General features: G+C 44.4%; 1 protein-coding gene across 15 annotated transcripts in view; it reads right to left on the reverse strand.

The window, feature by feature from the left end:
- KMT2C (lysine methyltransferase 2C) overlaps positions 1-16,399 on the reverse strand; it is a 332,701-nt gene that overhangs the window by 187,925 nt on the left and 128,377 nt on the right. For all 15 annotated transcript variants that reach the window (XM_030550063.1, XM_030550061.1, XM_030550055.1 and 12 more), the window contains 2 exons: positions 15,330-15,475; positions 8,327-8,436 (listed from right to left, as the gene is read on the reverse strand). In XM_030550063.1, the coding sequence (XP_030405923.1) occupies positions 8,327-8,436; positions 15,330-15,475 (256 nt within the window). The remainder of the gene's footprint in view (positions 1-8,326; positions 8,437-15,329; positions 15,476-16,399) is intronic.

The following is a 16,399-nucleotide window of genomic DNA, read 5'->3' on the forward strand; positions in this document are numbered from 1 at the left end:
AACACAAGTGACACAAGCAATACATTGACAGAAGTACAGAACCTCCCCATCGCACGAAGAGTAACCCTAATAAATGAGCATACCCCAAAGTAACAGGCAAAGCTGGTAACACTCCTGTCGGCATAGTGTGTCTTCACCAGATGCGCTACAGCAGCACAGTTGCATTGATGCATGTGTGCTGACGAAACGTTTCCAGTGTAGACTAGCTTTCCATTAGAGTATTTAATTCTTATTCCCTACCTCACGTGCTGGCTCTGTTTCCCGCTTCTAATCCCAGACCTGTCTTCTCCATTCGAGTGCAGGCTTTTCACACAATCTGCTACTAGCTATCTGCCCTTCCCTTGTGCCAGTTCTGAACTCCTTCTGGTACAAAGCTCTCTCCTCTCCACTGGTGGTGCTGCCTTATTTATTTATTTATTTATTTGAGCCAGCAATCCCAGGGTACTGGCCACTAGTCAGCTGGTTTGCAAATGGCATCAGGTAGTAATGGACACAAGTGCTCATGCCAATATATGCTGTCACCTCACCCCCACCCCACGTAGCTTATTTTCCTCTGAAGGAAAGAATATTTTTTAAATTGTTCATATGACAAATACCAACAAATCAGATTTTAAATACAAAATTCTATGGGTTAACGTCTACACACAAAATATTCAATTGGACTTGTGTATTGGGCCCTACTGCAACAATTGAACAACAAATAATATTACCAGAGCTGTGTTAACAGCAATTATGTTGATACACAAAAGGTGTTCTGGCATAAGTACAAGGAATTAAAAACAACCATGCTAATTTAAGATGCGATGGCCATTTTGAAAAATGTGGAAGGTGAGTTTTGACTAAATTAACATAGTGTTGTTGATAGCAATTAATAAGCTGCATTTATAGCATATGAGAGGGGTCAGATCCAAGTTTCTCTGCGGCTGATGACCTGGCTTTAGGTGGCCAAAGGGATAGCACAGCTAGTGCAAACAAAATAAAGCAATTTTCCTACTAATATTCAAAATATCCTGTGACAGTCTAATTTATGGAAGATCACATCACTATCCATAAAAATTATTTAAAATTGTAAATGACGCAACAATATCCTTACTCTGAAGTACAACAATGTGGTTTGGCCAGTCATCCTGAGTAGCAGGAGAACCACCCTATCCTTGGGAGAAGCTGGCAAATAATAGACAGGGAATCCATGGAAAACTGAACTACCTAATGCATCAAGCTGTTGACCTGGGTAAAAATTTCTACTGTATGCTAATATTTGAATACTGCTGCCTATTAAACTGACTAACAGTGTACGTCTCATGAAGAAGCATGCATATTGCCTATATTTCACTCATCCTGCTCCATCATGTCAAAGGAAGAGTTACAATTATGACAATACAGTGTATAAGAAAAGGAGGCTACTTTGCCAGAATGCTTCACATCTGGACCAAAAATAAAAGACAAATACAACTATAGAAAAATGCCTAGTAAGACAGAAGTAGAAGCAGTTCCTAGCCTGTAAACTGATGTTTGGAGGAATCAATTATTTAAGAAAAGTACCATACGGCAGCTCGGTGGTGCAATGGGATAATGGTGTGAAACAGGATAACACACTCAACAATCACATCAGAAGAGAATCAGGAAGAGGAACATCACTGAATACATATTGTATGCCTTAAATAGTTGCTTAGGTCACACATAAATATTTAGAGGACAGTAAAGACAAAGTAATTTCTGAGAGCTCTGCAATTCATTTGAAAAGATGAGTCACCATGTACTACCATACTACTAAGAATAATTAGCAATTACACCACATTTTCCACATTCAAAGAACTTTATAAACAGGACCTAAATAACCCTAATCCAACCAGTGAGGTAGGTATTATCCCCATTCGGCAAATCAGAAAACAGTATCAAAAAAGCTTAAGTGACTTGCTCATGGCCCTGGAGGAAGTACATGTGAGAGCTGGGACAAGGAGAGGTTACTCACCTTGTGCAATAACCGGAGTTCCTTGACATGTGTCTCATATGGGTGCACCACTTCAGGTGAGCATAAACCCCTGTGGCTTTGATCAGACATTTTTGGTAGCAGTGTATGTTCAGCCCACGCATGCACCCCATACATCCTCATGCTCTGCTCCAAGGAAACGTAGGCCTGTGTCCTTCTCTACTATGAAGTTTCACAAGGAAACTTCAAAGAAGAGCTGAAGGAGGGCACTCACAGGGGAACACATTTCAAAGAACTCTAATTACTGCACAAAGTGAATAACTTTTTCTTTGATTAGCGTCCCTATGGGGACAGGCAACTCCTGAGCAGTATCCCTCTAAGGAAGGGATGATTTCCAAGATGACTTCTAGGCTGAAGGCAGTTGAGGAAGAACTGAGAACAGTTCGCTCGCCCAGCCCTATATATCCTCCGAGTGGGGCATGAGAGCACATGCACAGCTCAAACAGGCATCTCTACCAAAATTTCTGATCAAAGGCCCAGGGGTGCATGTGCAACTGAAACAGAGCACTCACATCCTGATGGGGAGCACTGACAGGGACACTACTCAAAGAAGAACTAGGAGTTCCTGAGTCCTAGCTCAATGCATTTTCTGATGGTAGGCCATAAAATAAGTTGCTCTGAACACTGATGAGTAATGACAATCCTGCTTGGGAAAAGGTGTAAGTTAGAACAGGTAGAACTTCTGACGTGTCCTTTTTTAAAAATAAAAATCAACAGTCCTTCCAGTTATGAGACAGGAAGAACACGGACTCAGAGCACTGAGAAACTGTGAGTTTGGTCATCTCATCTGACGCACTGCAAACAAGCACTATGCAATTAGATGACCTGGTTGTTATATGCTGTTGGTATTAGGATAGCTCCCAGAAGTCACAATGAGGGTCATAGTCCTACTGTGATAGGTACAGATAGATACGTACGTATCTAAGGCCTTGTCTACATACAGTTTTTGGACTGACTGAACTAAAATCAGTAGAAAAAATGATTTACCTACCTTGGTGCATCTCTCTAGTATGGAACAGCTACATAAGTATAATAAGCAACAGTAGCATAAACACCTTTATACCAGTATACGTGTCCACACTAGAGGGTTGCACTAATTTAACTAAACCATATTTCTATTGATTTAGTTAAATCAGCACCAAAGAAATCAAAACCAAAAAAACAACAACTGTAGACAAATCTCAAGAAGACAAGAAACATATAAAGGGTGAGAAAAATACATTCAAATATTGACATGTATATACTATTTTTTAAAAAGAGCTATACCAAAGTTCCCCATAACCTGCCCCTTCTGGTAAGAATCACAGAAGAAGTAAGCCCTGAGCAGGGATATGAAGGAGGAAAAGGTAGTGGCTTTACGGATCAGTTCAGGTTGGGCATTTCATGCACAGTGGGAGCATGGAAGAAGGTTTGAAGACAACTGTAAAAGCAATACACAAGTGGGCAGACAAGGCTGTCACCACTGGTGGAATGGAGGGATAGAGGATAACACAGTAAAAGACAAAAAAGGATAACAGGGAGTGGCAGAGCTGTACATGTCCTCTGTGACCAATGAGATACCGCGAATTTGAACTGGAGACAGTGGAAAAGGTGAGACAGTAGATTGGGAGGACTGTTTCACGCATCCCATTTAAATGGCTTCCTACCTACTCGCATTTCAGGCAATACAAACACACATGCCCTCTTGATTTCCTTCAGTACCACTTTTCTTCAGCCTCCGTGCTCCAGATGAGTGAGCTCTCCTAGCTTTGTAGGCTGCTGTCTAAGTGCCATCAGAAGAGAGGGGTGGCAGGGAAAGTTTCTGCTACAGTAACTTCTTTATTGTGTGGTGTATATAAAGGCAGCAATTCAAATGCCATTAGTCCTTCTAAGATCAACAAGAACAAAAAAGTGATGTTAAAAAATAGACACTCTTATTTCAAGATAACTAACATACAACTCGCTAAACCGCCACCAAGCGCTATTTGTCCTTTTTGGGCAAACTATGTCTCTCATTAACAGTGCATCCACCCAGTCCTTCCCTAGCCATTTCCCAACATTCTCCATTACACTTTTTGACATATATTGCTTTAATCTAGAATGCCAGCTCCTCTGGATATGGACTGTGTCCTTTTATTTACCTATGAAATTCCATACACAAGTACAGTATTAAATAAAAAGAAGAAGAAGAGGGGGAAGTGCCACACTCAGGAGTGAAGTCTTTCCCTTTTCCAGAAGAAAGCAGAGAAGGAGAATTGGCCATTTTTAATGGAACTATTTGACAGCAGTTTCTGACTGTGGTGACATTAGCCTGTATCCGTCTACACTGGTAACATGTTCTGAATTGAGCCATTTAATGCAAACAAGCAGCAATTTTTACACTGCCTTAGCAGAACACAGGAAAACACTCACCTCAAAATGCGTAAATTAAACATGGAAATTACAAAGCAGTGTTTAAAATAACTGAAAATGTTTCAAAATAATCTTTGTTAAAATCTCAACAGCTGTAATCCCTGGAGGCCCCCAATTTAATTAGAATTAAAATTGGAAGTGCACCCTGTACCAAGGTACCAAGTATCAAGACAGCATGATCAAGGATGCCGTTAGAAATGCAAAAGACTGGAGCCAGAGGTACAGACAAAAGCAGAATATTTCTCTCTCTCGCCTTTTAAAACTATCTTTTTTAATAGTTTGGTTTGGTTTAGTTCAGTAGATACAGCCATGTAATACTGTTCTTTCATTTCTCACCTAAAAAGACTTGTGAAAATCTCTTACTCTACCCTGTGTCTCTGGCTAAAGTCTGATCTTCCAGTCTTATATCAAATTAACAATGTGCCTACTTCTTTGCTTCATTATTTCAGACTTCTTTTCACATACTGTATAGAGCATTTTAAGGAACCAATATTAGTGACTTAGTTATATTTTGCATACAAATAAATAACTGAAAACTATATATAAAAAGTTTTAAGAAAAATACGGTGATCCAAAAATACAAGCAAAATTGGATTTTATGCCAAAAGCCTTTTCAAAAGACATCTGAAATGTAAGAGCTGGAATGTATCTCTCTGGAGTTTATACCATATTGGACTTAAAAGAATGATCTTGGAGCCCCATGGACGTGTAACTTTTTAACCTTAAAAGTGGTCTTGAGAAACTCTTTCTTTGGCTCAGGTGGGTAAGATGAACGGGGTAAAAGGACTCAGATAGACTACACATTAACAAGGCACACACATTACCACACATATAATGGTCTATTTGGTCATTTACTTGTCAGCTATGAAATAAAATAACCTGATGCATTAAGTCCCTTAAACCATGAAAAAACAAGACATCATGGATATATCAACAATCAGAGACAGAATGGAGACTGGGTAACAAAATCAAAGCAACTAACACAGACCTAGGCAACAAAAAAAAAAAAAGAATGAATGTGTCATATGTCTGAACAAATAAATTCTAATGCCTTCAAAACCAGTGAATCAAAGGGGTGGATCACAGAAGAGAAAATCTAAGCAGAACATTTTGTGAAACATACAAAGCCTTGGACATAGGTGTGGACTACACTTAAAAATTTTAACCCAGCAGAAAGTAAGAGCCAAGTGGAAACAGAAAATGATTTATACACACATTTTGGAACAGGTCAGTGAAAATATGCATACACAAGCTTTATTAATGCAATCACAAGTTCAATGAAGCCAAATGGACATCTCAACTGATAAACAGAGTAATAAGAAACACTGTCAAATCCAGTTAAAAGACAATCAGAAACAGATATCCCAACTACTGAGAAACAATAATGCAAATTCCAAATTAAAAAGACTCTCACGGTAAGAAAACCTACAAGATGTTCCCAGCAAAATAGAGAATAAAAAAAAACACAATCTTGCTAACGAAAAACATTCTTTGCATGTCAGAACTAATTTGCACAAGTAACATAAGAAATGGAGAAAACACCTTCCCAGTTGGGTAAAGACATTACTGAAGCGGACCACATCATAAACTCATGTAATGCCAGGGGGACTGCCAGGGAAAAAATAAGAGCAAGTTTGACGGCCCGTTAAAGAAACAACCTACAAATTGTTTTATGGAAAATCATCTAAATAAACCTAACCACAGACTCACACCTGTATTGCCAGCAGCATCCAGAACATTTATAGCATTAGAACACAAAAAACTAAAAGGAGGACAACACCAGAAAAGCAAAATTTGAAGAACGCACAATGCAATAGCTATAAATACAAAACTATATCAAATGAACAGCTGCTAAAATATATTACATAATACTATGCATTTATATAGAAGTACTTTGGACATCTTATTATATTGTCTATTGTTATATAATAATATATTATTGCAGGTAATGTAAACCTTTTCAGTTTGAGAGCCAAACATTACTGTCAATACTCCAGGACAGAGTCTCTGTCTTGTTCTTCCCTTTACATTGCTCAGCTGGTGCACAAAGACAGTGGAAATCACGCGCAGGTCCCCTGCTGGATTCCCTAGGGTGGGTACAGCGCTGGCATAACCAGCTTCTATGTTTCCCTTGCTGCAGTCACTGGTGCAGAGGGATGTGCTGAGGGTGGGCAGAGGAAGTGGCTGTAACACACTGTACTCCAGCTATAACCAGATGACCTATGACATCCTGTCAATCATAAAGAGTTAGTACAACTTAAAGCAGCCTCCAAGCCACTCTAACCTATTGCTGGTGCAAAGAATCTGGGAACAATAATTAATTGGTTGTTCTGTCTACTTCTCCTTTTTTCCCCACTTCTCCCAGGCTAAGCTGAAAGGCCAGGTGAGGGCGGGGACCCATCTTTGCTAGACAGTCTCCTAGATTCAGGCAGAGCCAGTTGAGCTCTCATCCTGCTTTCTCCAAGAATCTCACAATCTGGCAGGGAAGCAGGCAATGGAGCAGCTAGAACTACTATCTCGTCTCCCTTCTGCATAGCAGCAGGCAGCCATGAGGGAGCTGCTGAGTACTTGTAGCAGAGCTGCTTCTACAGATGCATGGGAAGTAGTGCTCCCTACTTCCACCTCCCACAGTGGCAGATGTAAACCAAATGTTTCAGGTCAAAAACCACAGCACACAGTTCAGGGAAACATTTTCAGTTCTTAACCAAACTCTAATCTTAATGCAGGGCCTCAGTTTAGAGCCTCAAAAAGCCCTGAGCCACTGTATTTATTTGGACTGCTTTACCTATTCTTTCCTCTTGGAAGGCAGACTGCCTAAGTACCCTGACTGCAGCAGTAAGGGCCTCTGAAGGAGAAAAAAAAGTTACTATGAGAAAAACATGAAGTCACACAAATTAAAGGTCCAATATATTGCAGTCTACTAGAGCTGGATCTGGGTCAGCTGATACAGAAGTGATTCCTGGTTTTCAGGTGGTATAATGTAGCCTGAATAGTTCATCAAAAATAACTATTTAAACCAATCATGGGTCTAAGGTTGAATATTTCCCGATCCTTGCCCTTTCACCATTTTAATTTTGTGGTGACATTTTTATATTTGTTGGATGAAACATTTTTATGGCTGAGTTTAGTTTTGCTTTATTTATTTATTTGTCCCTAATGGTAGTTGTCTAAGTGCTGTTCAGGAGCTGAGTGTTAGAAATAGCCCTAGTGCAGATGACCTGGTGGACAGAATGCAGCTGACTTCCTAAAAGGTGCATGATAAATGCAATTTATCATGTGGATATCACAGTCACACAACACACTCTAATTGCTAAGCAACCTGCAAGCATTTGGGAGACACTTCTGCACTTGTCCCCTCTCCCCCCCAGCTAGATTGCCTCAGGGTATGTCTACACCGCAATTGGACACCCGTGGCTGGCCCAGGCCAGCTGACTTGGGCTCAGGCTGCAGGGCTGTTTTATTGTGGTATAGATGTTCAGGGCTGGGCTGAGCTCTCCCACCTTGCAGGATCCTAGAGCATGGACACCCACATTGCAATTTTTTAAAGAGTATTTGGGTATATCAACACCATATTAACTGCACTCTGATTATATAAACTTGTAAGGATAGAGAATGAATATTAGTGTTGATGAAAAAGGCATTTGCTAATTTGAACACATCTGTTTTTTTTCTGTGAACCACTTGCCAGCTTCTAATAACCACAGAACTGATTCTGCCACGCAAACTCAAGCTGAGTAGTACTTGATACTCCACAAATTTTCCCACTGAAAACAATTGTAGATTACAATCTGATTACTTGTACAGTAAAGCATTACTGTGAATGTAAGAGGCAGAACAAAGCTCTAGGAGTTGATATTTGCAGTGAGTGACATTTTCTACTCTTATTTGAATTTTTTTTTTTTAATTTTACAGTCTTGAGGGAAACGTTCTTTTTTTTCTACTCACTTCTGTGCTCCCTGAGACAACAGCTTTGTCCACGTTCACCGATAGCTGCTCTTCAGTCTGGCATACTCCCAATGACCACTCTGCACAGCGGTGATGAGCCCAGCAGTGACCTAATGCATTATCATTGAGAAAGAATTGCACAATTTTACAACGCTGCCAAGCAGCAGTTGAGTTTCAAAATAAGCATTAAAGGAAAGACCTTAAAAAAAAACAAAACAAACAAAAAAAACCCCAGACCTGATCTTGCAACCATTACTAGAGAATACAGAGCTTAATTTTAGTGATAAGTGATTGCAGAGTTAGGACAAAAGTCTTTTACTGAAACAGGAAGAGTAGGAGGAGGAAGGAATCAACAATTTCTCTACATACTGCAGTTTTTATTATATACAAAAAACCCCAGATGTTTTCACACACATTTATATACCTTTCAGCTTCTAGTTTTTGTACCCCAAAATATACAAATACATCTGTGACATGTCTGTGTGTACTTATACACTCAAGGTTAACTTCAGGTTTGCCCATCACTTATTTTACTGTTTGTCTGTATATTTGTCCTTAGCTTGTGAACTCCTTGGGACAGGGATCAATTCCTTTTGTCTGCTGGGAAAGCACCAAGCACATTGTGAGTGCTACCGTAAACAAATAATAATTTTTAAAAGATCACAAGGTGCCATGCACAGGGCTGGTACATAAATGGTTTTGTAAAAAAAACTGTGATTACAAGTGAGCTGCTGTTATACAGAGACACTCACAAATAAGAGCCTGCTGTACTCATATTGGGAAACAAGACTACAAAAATAGAGCTTCTAGGACTCAAAGTACCTGTTAAAATGGCTTTCAGTTCAGCTACTGGCAAAAGAATGAAAAAAGATGGTTACTCACCTTTGTAACTGTTGTTCTTCGAGATGTGTTGCTCATATCCATTCCAGTTAGCTGTGCGCGCGCCGCGTGCACGTTCGTCGGAGATTTTTACCCTAGCAACACTCAGTGGGCCGGCAGGATGCCCCTGGAGTGGTGCCGCCATGGCACCCGATATATACCCCTTCCGGCCCATCCGCTCCTCAGTTCCTTCTTGCCGGCTACTCCGACAGTGGGGAAGGAGGCCAGGTGTGGAATGGATATGAGCAACACATCTCGAAGAACAATAGTTACAAAGGTGAGTAGCTGTCTTTTCTTCTTCGAGTGCTTGCTCATATCGATTCCAGTTAGGTGATTCCCAAGCCTTACCTAGGCGGTGGGGTCGGAGGGAGACGTTGCGGAATGTAAGACCGCTGAGCCGAAGGCGGCATCGTCTCTGGACTGTTGGACCAATGCATAGTGCGATGCAAAGATGTGGATGGAAGACCAGGTGGCCGTGCGGCAGATTTCCTGTATGGGAACATGGGCCAAGAACGAGGCAGATGAGGCTTAAGACCGAGTAGAGTGGGCGGTGAGATGGCCAGTCGGAACGTGAGCCAAGTCGTAGCATGCCCGAATACAGGATGTCACCCAAGATGCAATCCATTGGGAAGAGATTGCCATGCCCTTCATACATTCTGCCACTGCTATAAATAGCTGAGGTGAACGCCGGAAGGGTTTGGTCCTCTCGATGTAAAAAGCGAGAGCCCTGCAGACATCCAGAGTATGCAGCTGCTGTTCCCGTTGCGATGAGTGTGGCTTTGGAAGAAGGACTGGCAGGAAGATGTCCTGATTAACGTGAAAGGAGGAGATGACCTTAGGGAGGAATGCCGGGTGTGGTCGCAGCTGTACCTTGTCCTTATGGAACACCGTATATGGAGGATCCACAGTCAAAGCTCTAAGTTTTGAGACTCGTCTATTCGAGGTGACAGCGACTAGGAATGCTGTCTTCCAGGACAGGTACAGCAGCGAGCATGTGGCTAAAGGCTCAAAGGGGGGCCCCATGAGCCTGGTTAAGACGAGTTTCAAGTCCCAGGTAGCGGTTGGGCGTTTGACCTGGGGATAGAGTCACTCCAAGCCGTTGAGGATGGGAAAAAACAGAACTGCCAGCCTCCCCAGGATGGAAGGTGGAAATAGCTGCAAGGTGCACTCTTAGAGAAGAGATCGCTAGACCGTGCTCTTTGAGAGACCATAAATAGTCTAAGATGGTGGGGACCAATACAGACTGCGGAGAGAGGTCCCGCTGAGCGCACCAGTGACAGAAGCGCTTCCATTTAGCAAGGTATGTCGATCGCCTGGAGGGCTTTCTGCTTCCCAGCAGCACCTGTTGCACTACGGCGGAACAACACAACTCCGATTGGCTCAACCAGCCAGCAGCCATGCAGTCAGTGCATGTCGAGAGCAGCGTACCAATCTCCGGGATCCAGGGAAGGAATAATGGTTCCCAGGGATACCATGCGGAACTTGAACTTTTTGATGAATTTGTTCAGTCCTCGCAGGTCTAGTATAGGCCGGAGGCCTCCTTTCGCCTTGGGAATGAGGAAATATTGGGAATAAAACCCCTTACCCCTTAACTCCTCCGGTACCTCCTCTATAGCTCTGACTGAGAGGAGCGTGCGGACCTCCTGGATGAGGAGTTGCTCGTGAGAGGGGTCCCTGAAGAGGGACGAGGAGAGGGGGTGGAAGGGATGGGGTGAAACAAACTGAAGATGGTATCCAAGCTCCACTGTGCGTAGGACCCAACGATCTGACGTCAACTGGGACCACGCAGGAAGGAACGGGGAAAGGCAGTTGTAGAACTGAAAGGGATCCGGGGAGGCAATTGGTACACTGTTCTCGGGCGCACCCTCAAAAGTTTGATTTGGGTCCCGGTGTTGGTTTGGTGGGACCAGAATTGTTACCCCCTTGAGGTCCAGACTGACGTCTGCAATTAGTACGACCTCGTCTTCTGGCACAGTCTTGCCTTGGCCGAGACGGGGGGTAAGGGAGCTGGGGTTGGGAGCAGAAGGACCGTCTTTGAGTCTGAGGTGCATGCATTCCCAACGAACGCATAATTACTTGATTGTCCTTTAGACTCTGCAGTCTGGGGTCCATCTTTTGTGAGAATAAGCCTTGTCCATCAAACGGCAAGTCTTGTATCGTATGTTGTAACTCAGGTGGCAGGCCGGACACTTGCAACCATGATATATGGTGCATGGCTATGCCAGAGGCGACCGTTCTAGCCGCCGAATCGGCGGCGTCTAACAAGGCTTGTAAGGAGGTCCTCGAGACCCTCCTTCCCTCCTCCAGGAGTGCTGCAAATTCCTGGCGGGAATCTTGCGGAACCAACTCAGCAAACTTCTCGACAGCCTCCTAGGTATTGTTACTGTATCTGCCCAGGAGGGCTTGTTGGTTCGCTATGCGGAGTTGGAGACCTCCCGCGGAACAGATTTTCCGTCTCAACAAATCCATGCACCGGGCCTCCCTAGATTTAGGCACGGGGGCTTGTTGGCCGTGGCGCTCCCATTCGTTAGCGGACTGTACCACCAATGAACAGGGAGCGGGGTGCACGTAGAGGTACTCATACCCCTTGGAAGGCACTATGTACTTCCGTTCAATCCCCTTGGCTGTGGGTGGGATGGAAGCCTGGGATTGCCAGATAGCGTCTGCTCTAGCCTGGATCGAACAGATGAAGGGGAGAGCCACTCTGGTGGGTGTCTCTGCGGACAAGATGCTAATCACCGGGTCCTCCACCTCTGGAACCTCCTCTACCAGCAGGCTGATATTCTGGGCGACATGCTGCAGAAGGTCCTGATGTGACTGGAGGTCGATCGGAGGTGGCCCCGATGATGACGTCCCCGCTACTGCCTCATCCGGGGAAGAGGAGGATGACAGCCCCGGGATGAGTGGGTCCTGCACTGACGCCTGGTCCGGGGGAACCTCCGTCTTTAGAAGGTCATGTGGGTCCGGTGCATGTGCACTGGTTTCCTCTGTGCAGCGGGGGGAGGTCGGCTGACGGTGGCCTCGGGCACACGGTGCCCTGAGTGACCGGAGCGTGATGAGCCAGTCGGTTCACCTTGGGCTTGATGATACGCCCAAGGTGTCCAAAAGGACCACTGATGAGGTCCGTCCTCCGGGCCATGGGCATGCGTATCCGAGTCCCCATAGGAGGCACTGTCCGCATGGGAGGAGACAGATGGATGACGCAAGGGCCACGGAGGAGCTGAAGTCGATTGGACCAGGTCTCTGTGTCCATTGGACTCCTGTCTGCACGGTACCAGCGAACGGTACCGAGAGTCATAGCGGTGCCGGGAGCGGGACCAGGACCTGCGACCAGCGCGGTGCTGGGAGGTTGACCGGTGCCTCACATCTCCATGCCGAGATCAGCTGCGAGAGGTACAGCGGTGCCAAGATCTGGACCGGTGCCGAGAGTACCGCGATAGAGACCGGGATCTTGAACAGTGCCGCGAGTACAACCGGTACCGGGATGGAGAGCGGTACTGGGACTGCGAGCGGCGCTGGGATAGGGAGCGGTGGTGGGACCGAGAGTGATTGCGGGACCTGGATCGGGACCGGTGGCGTTCTGCAGTGCCTGGTGAAGATGGCCTCCTCATGGCAGGCTTGCCCAATGACTGAGGAACCCACACCAGCGGTGCTGGGGGTTGGAGCAGCTCGGGCTCCGTCAGAGTAATCAGTTCCCGAGCCGTGGAGAAGGTCTCCAGCGTCGAGGGCATGACGAGCTCAACCACAGCGTGCGCTGGGGAGCTGCTGGGCATCGGATTCGACAGCTCCTGAGAGACTGGAATCAACGGTGCGGAGGCAAGCGGTGCCGCGGCAGTTGATGGTGCCAGGCAGTCTGCCTTGGATGTACGCTCCGACTGCGGCGTAGATATAGGTGCCGCAGGAGCCTTGTGCCTCTTGCTCCTCGGGGAGAGGGATAGGTGCCGACCACAAGGTTGAGCCGGTGAAGGCTGGTGCCGAGGAGTCTCTACAGGAACCGTGCGCTCCGGTGCGGACGGAGCACTCGTCCCCGGTGCCGGAGTCGGTGCCGAGGATGGAGAAGTTAAAGCTGCCTCCATCAAAAGTTGCTTGAGGCGAATGTCCCGCTCTTTCTTCGTCCGGGGCTTGAAAGCCTTGCAGATTCTGCACTTGTCCGCAAGGTGGGATTTGCCCAGGCACTTTAAACAGGAGTCGTGCGGATCTCCTGTGGGCATCGGCCGATGACAGGCCGCGCAGGGTTTGAAGCCCGCTGAACCAGGCATGGGCCCCGGTACCGGGGGAGGAGAAGGGGCTAGCCCCCAATCCCCTCTAACTATATACACAACTACTGTAAGAACTACTAATATAAATGCTAACTAGAACTACAGAAAACTAACTATGTACACAATAACTATATAAACGAGCGAAGAGCTAGGGAGGTGGAGATCGGCTGAGCCGCGCTCCACTGTTCCAACGATCGACACGGGCGGTAAGAAGGAACTGAGGAGCGGATGGGCCGGCAGGGATATATATCGGGCGCCATGGCGGCGCCACTCCAGGGGGCACCCTGCCGGCCCACCAAGTGTTGCTAGGGTAAAAATCTCCGACGAACATGCACGCAACGCGCACACAGCTAACTGGAATGGATATGAGCAAGCACTCGAAGAACCACCACAGGATATGGTATAATGACAAACTGCTAATATTTCTTGCCTCAGCTGAAGGTATTCTATGCTGACAGACCATATAAGACTCATGGTATGTACCTCTTGAAATTTGCTATTAAGCATATAAACTGTATATTGCAACTCTGCATTTAGTAACAAAAAAAGGACTGAAAGTAAATAAAAAGAAATAATTGTAAGCATTTTCCAATAGTGATGTCTTGGAAGAATGAAAATGTATCCAACATTAGGCGACCAGACTCCATACTAATTTTTTTTTTAATTCACTTAGAAGAGGTTTCTTTGCAATCAAATTTTGAAATCAATTTTTCAGAGAATTTTGAAAAAAAGTGACACTACTACTAAGTTCAGCACAGAGATAATATTTATAGAACAAGTTCTGAGTTCTTACAGTTTCTTCTTTTGTGAGACACAAGTAGGGCTAACCAAATGCATAGTCCATTTAGACAGTTATAGGATTTTAAAAATTAAAAATGTCATGATTTCAGCTATTTAAATCTGAAATTTCATGATGGTGTAACTGTAGGGATCCTGACCCAAAAAAGGAGTTGGGGATGCAGGGTTACAAGGTTATTGTAGGATAGGTTGTGGTACTGCAACTCTTACTTCTGTGCAGCTGCTGGTGGCGGTGTGGCCTTCAGAGCTTGGCAGCTGGAGATCGGTGGCTGCTGGTTGGGCATCCAGCTCTGAAGGCAGTGCTGCCACCACCAGCAGCGCAGAAGTAAGGATGGCATGGTATAGTATTGCCACCCCTACTTCTGCACTGCTGCTTGCAGAGCTGGTTCTTCATTCAGCAAATCGCACTCTCCAGATGCCTAGCTCTGAAGGCAGTGCAGAACTAAGGGTGGCAATACTGTGACCCCCACCTAAAATAATCTTGTCACCCCCCTGTAATCCTCCCCTTTGGGTCAGGACCCCCAATTTGAGAAATGATGGCCTCCTCCGTGAAATCTGTAGAGTAAAAGTACACAAAAGACCAGATTTCACTGTCCGTGACACATTTTCCATAGCCGTGAATTTGATAGGACCCTATATATAAGCATATGGTATAGATTGCTAGTAGGGCAACATTTGAACCAAAATGCTCTGAGAAAATTGCCCAAAGCTTCTTGATTTTTCTGATATACCTAAATAAAACATTAAAGTTAAAAATGTATATTACAATCTTAGGACCTGATCCTGAAAGCCCTTCCTCTCATGACTAATTGTTATTTGTTCAGGTAGCCCCAGTGAAGCCACATGAGAAGGAGGCTTTGAAGGACTGTGCCTTTAGGAGTTATATAAAATGACAGTTTAAACTCTGACATATTATCTCTGTTTCTTTCTCCTTTGCTCCTCACTTCCCCAAAGAGGCAATCACTATACCAAACTAAAGAATTATTTAAACAAATGTTTAGTTTGAATTCCAGTTAAATCATTACAAACGTGTACCACATACTATTAACAGCTGAACGTATACCTACCTGTTGGCTCAAATAAGGCTTGGACATCAATGTCATCTGGTAAGCCAACTAAACTGAGTTCATCCCAGAATTTGACAACCTGATCGTCAGAAGCAGTTTGAGTGCTTACACTTGTACATGATGCTATACTCTGTCGAGGTCTCTCTCTGTACAGAAGGAGAGAAAAAATGTGGGTAGGTAACTCTGCAATTAAAACAGTCTAAGTTTATAATTCAATTAGCAATGTGGTTTTTAAATGATCTAAAAAACCCAGAATGCCTCAAATGAGTTTTCCCTAAGTGTGATAAAACACACATCGAAGGGGGGGGGGGAGAAGGAACCTAGCCCAGTTTCTTAAATTTTGACACAGTATTTATATTAGTAGGAGAAAATGAAGAACAATGCTTTCAGTTAAAAGTCATATGCACCAGAAGAAATGACTGTGTTAAATGGCCCTTTGTCCAGTCTGACCATCTCATTGTTCAGGATATACATCCTAAAATTTTTCAAACTTCATTTTTTGTTTGACTTGCTTCATCTCCAGAAGAGGATTGTTAGGTAAGTACAGGCAGATATAGATCCAGGCAAAGAAGGGATATTTCTCTGGGAAAATGGGAAAACCTGGAACAAAGAGAGGGAGGTGGTATAAACAGAGGGTGTCAGCTGCAGCTTTCTTATGGTTTCCTCTCTGCAACCTCGACAGCTGGTCTGTGGTATAGCATTGACAGTATTCTCAAAGGAGACTCTGCCCTACCAGACAGAGGTAAGCTGTTAGGATAGCAGACAGCTAGTGTGTATGGGGGAAGGGTGAAAAAGACCAAGAAAGGAGAAGGTTAGATGGCAGCAGATGTCTTTGTCCCACACAACCAAAATTCACAAAATAGCAAAGTGTAAGAGAAAGAGGGTAGAAAAGGAGAATTTAATGATACAAAAAGCACTAGATGATGATGAAATGGAAGAATCTATCAAACCTATTAAAAAAACCCCACAAACACCACAGTATACTATCTGAGCACAGGGTATCCTCCTTTCTGGCTTTTTAACCCAACCTACCAAAAAATTATCCACTGAACATCAGACTCATCAACCAG

The sequence above is a fragment of the Gopherus evgoodei genome, chromosome 2, assembly GCF_007399415.2.
Source record: "Gopherus evgoodei ecotype Sinaloan lineage chromosome 2, rGopEvg1_v1.p, whole genome shotgun sequence".
NCBI classification, from domain to species: domain Eukaryota; kingdom Metazoa; phylum Chordata; order Testudines; family Testudinidae; genus Gopherus; species Gopherus evgoodei.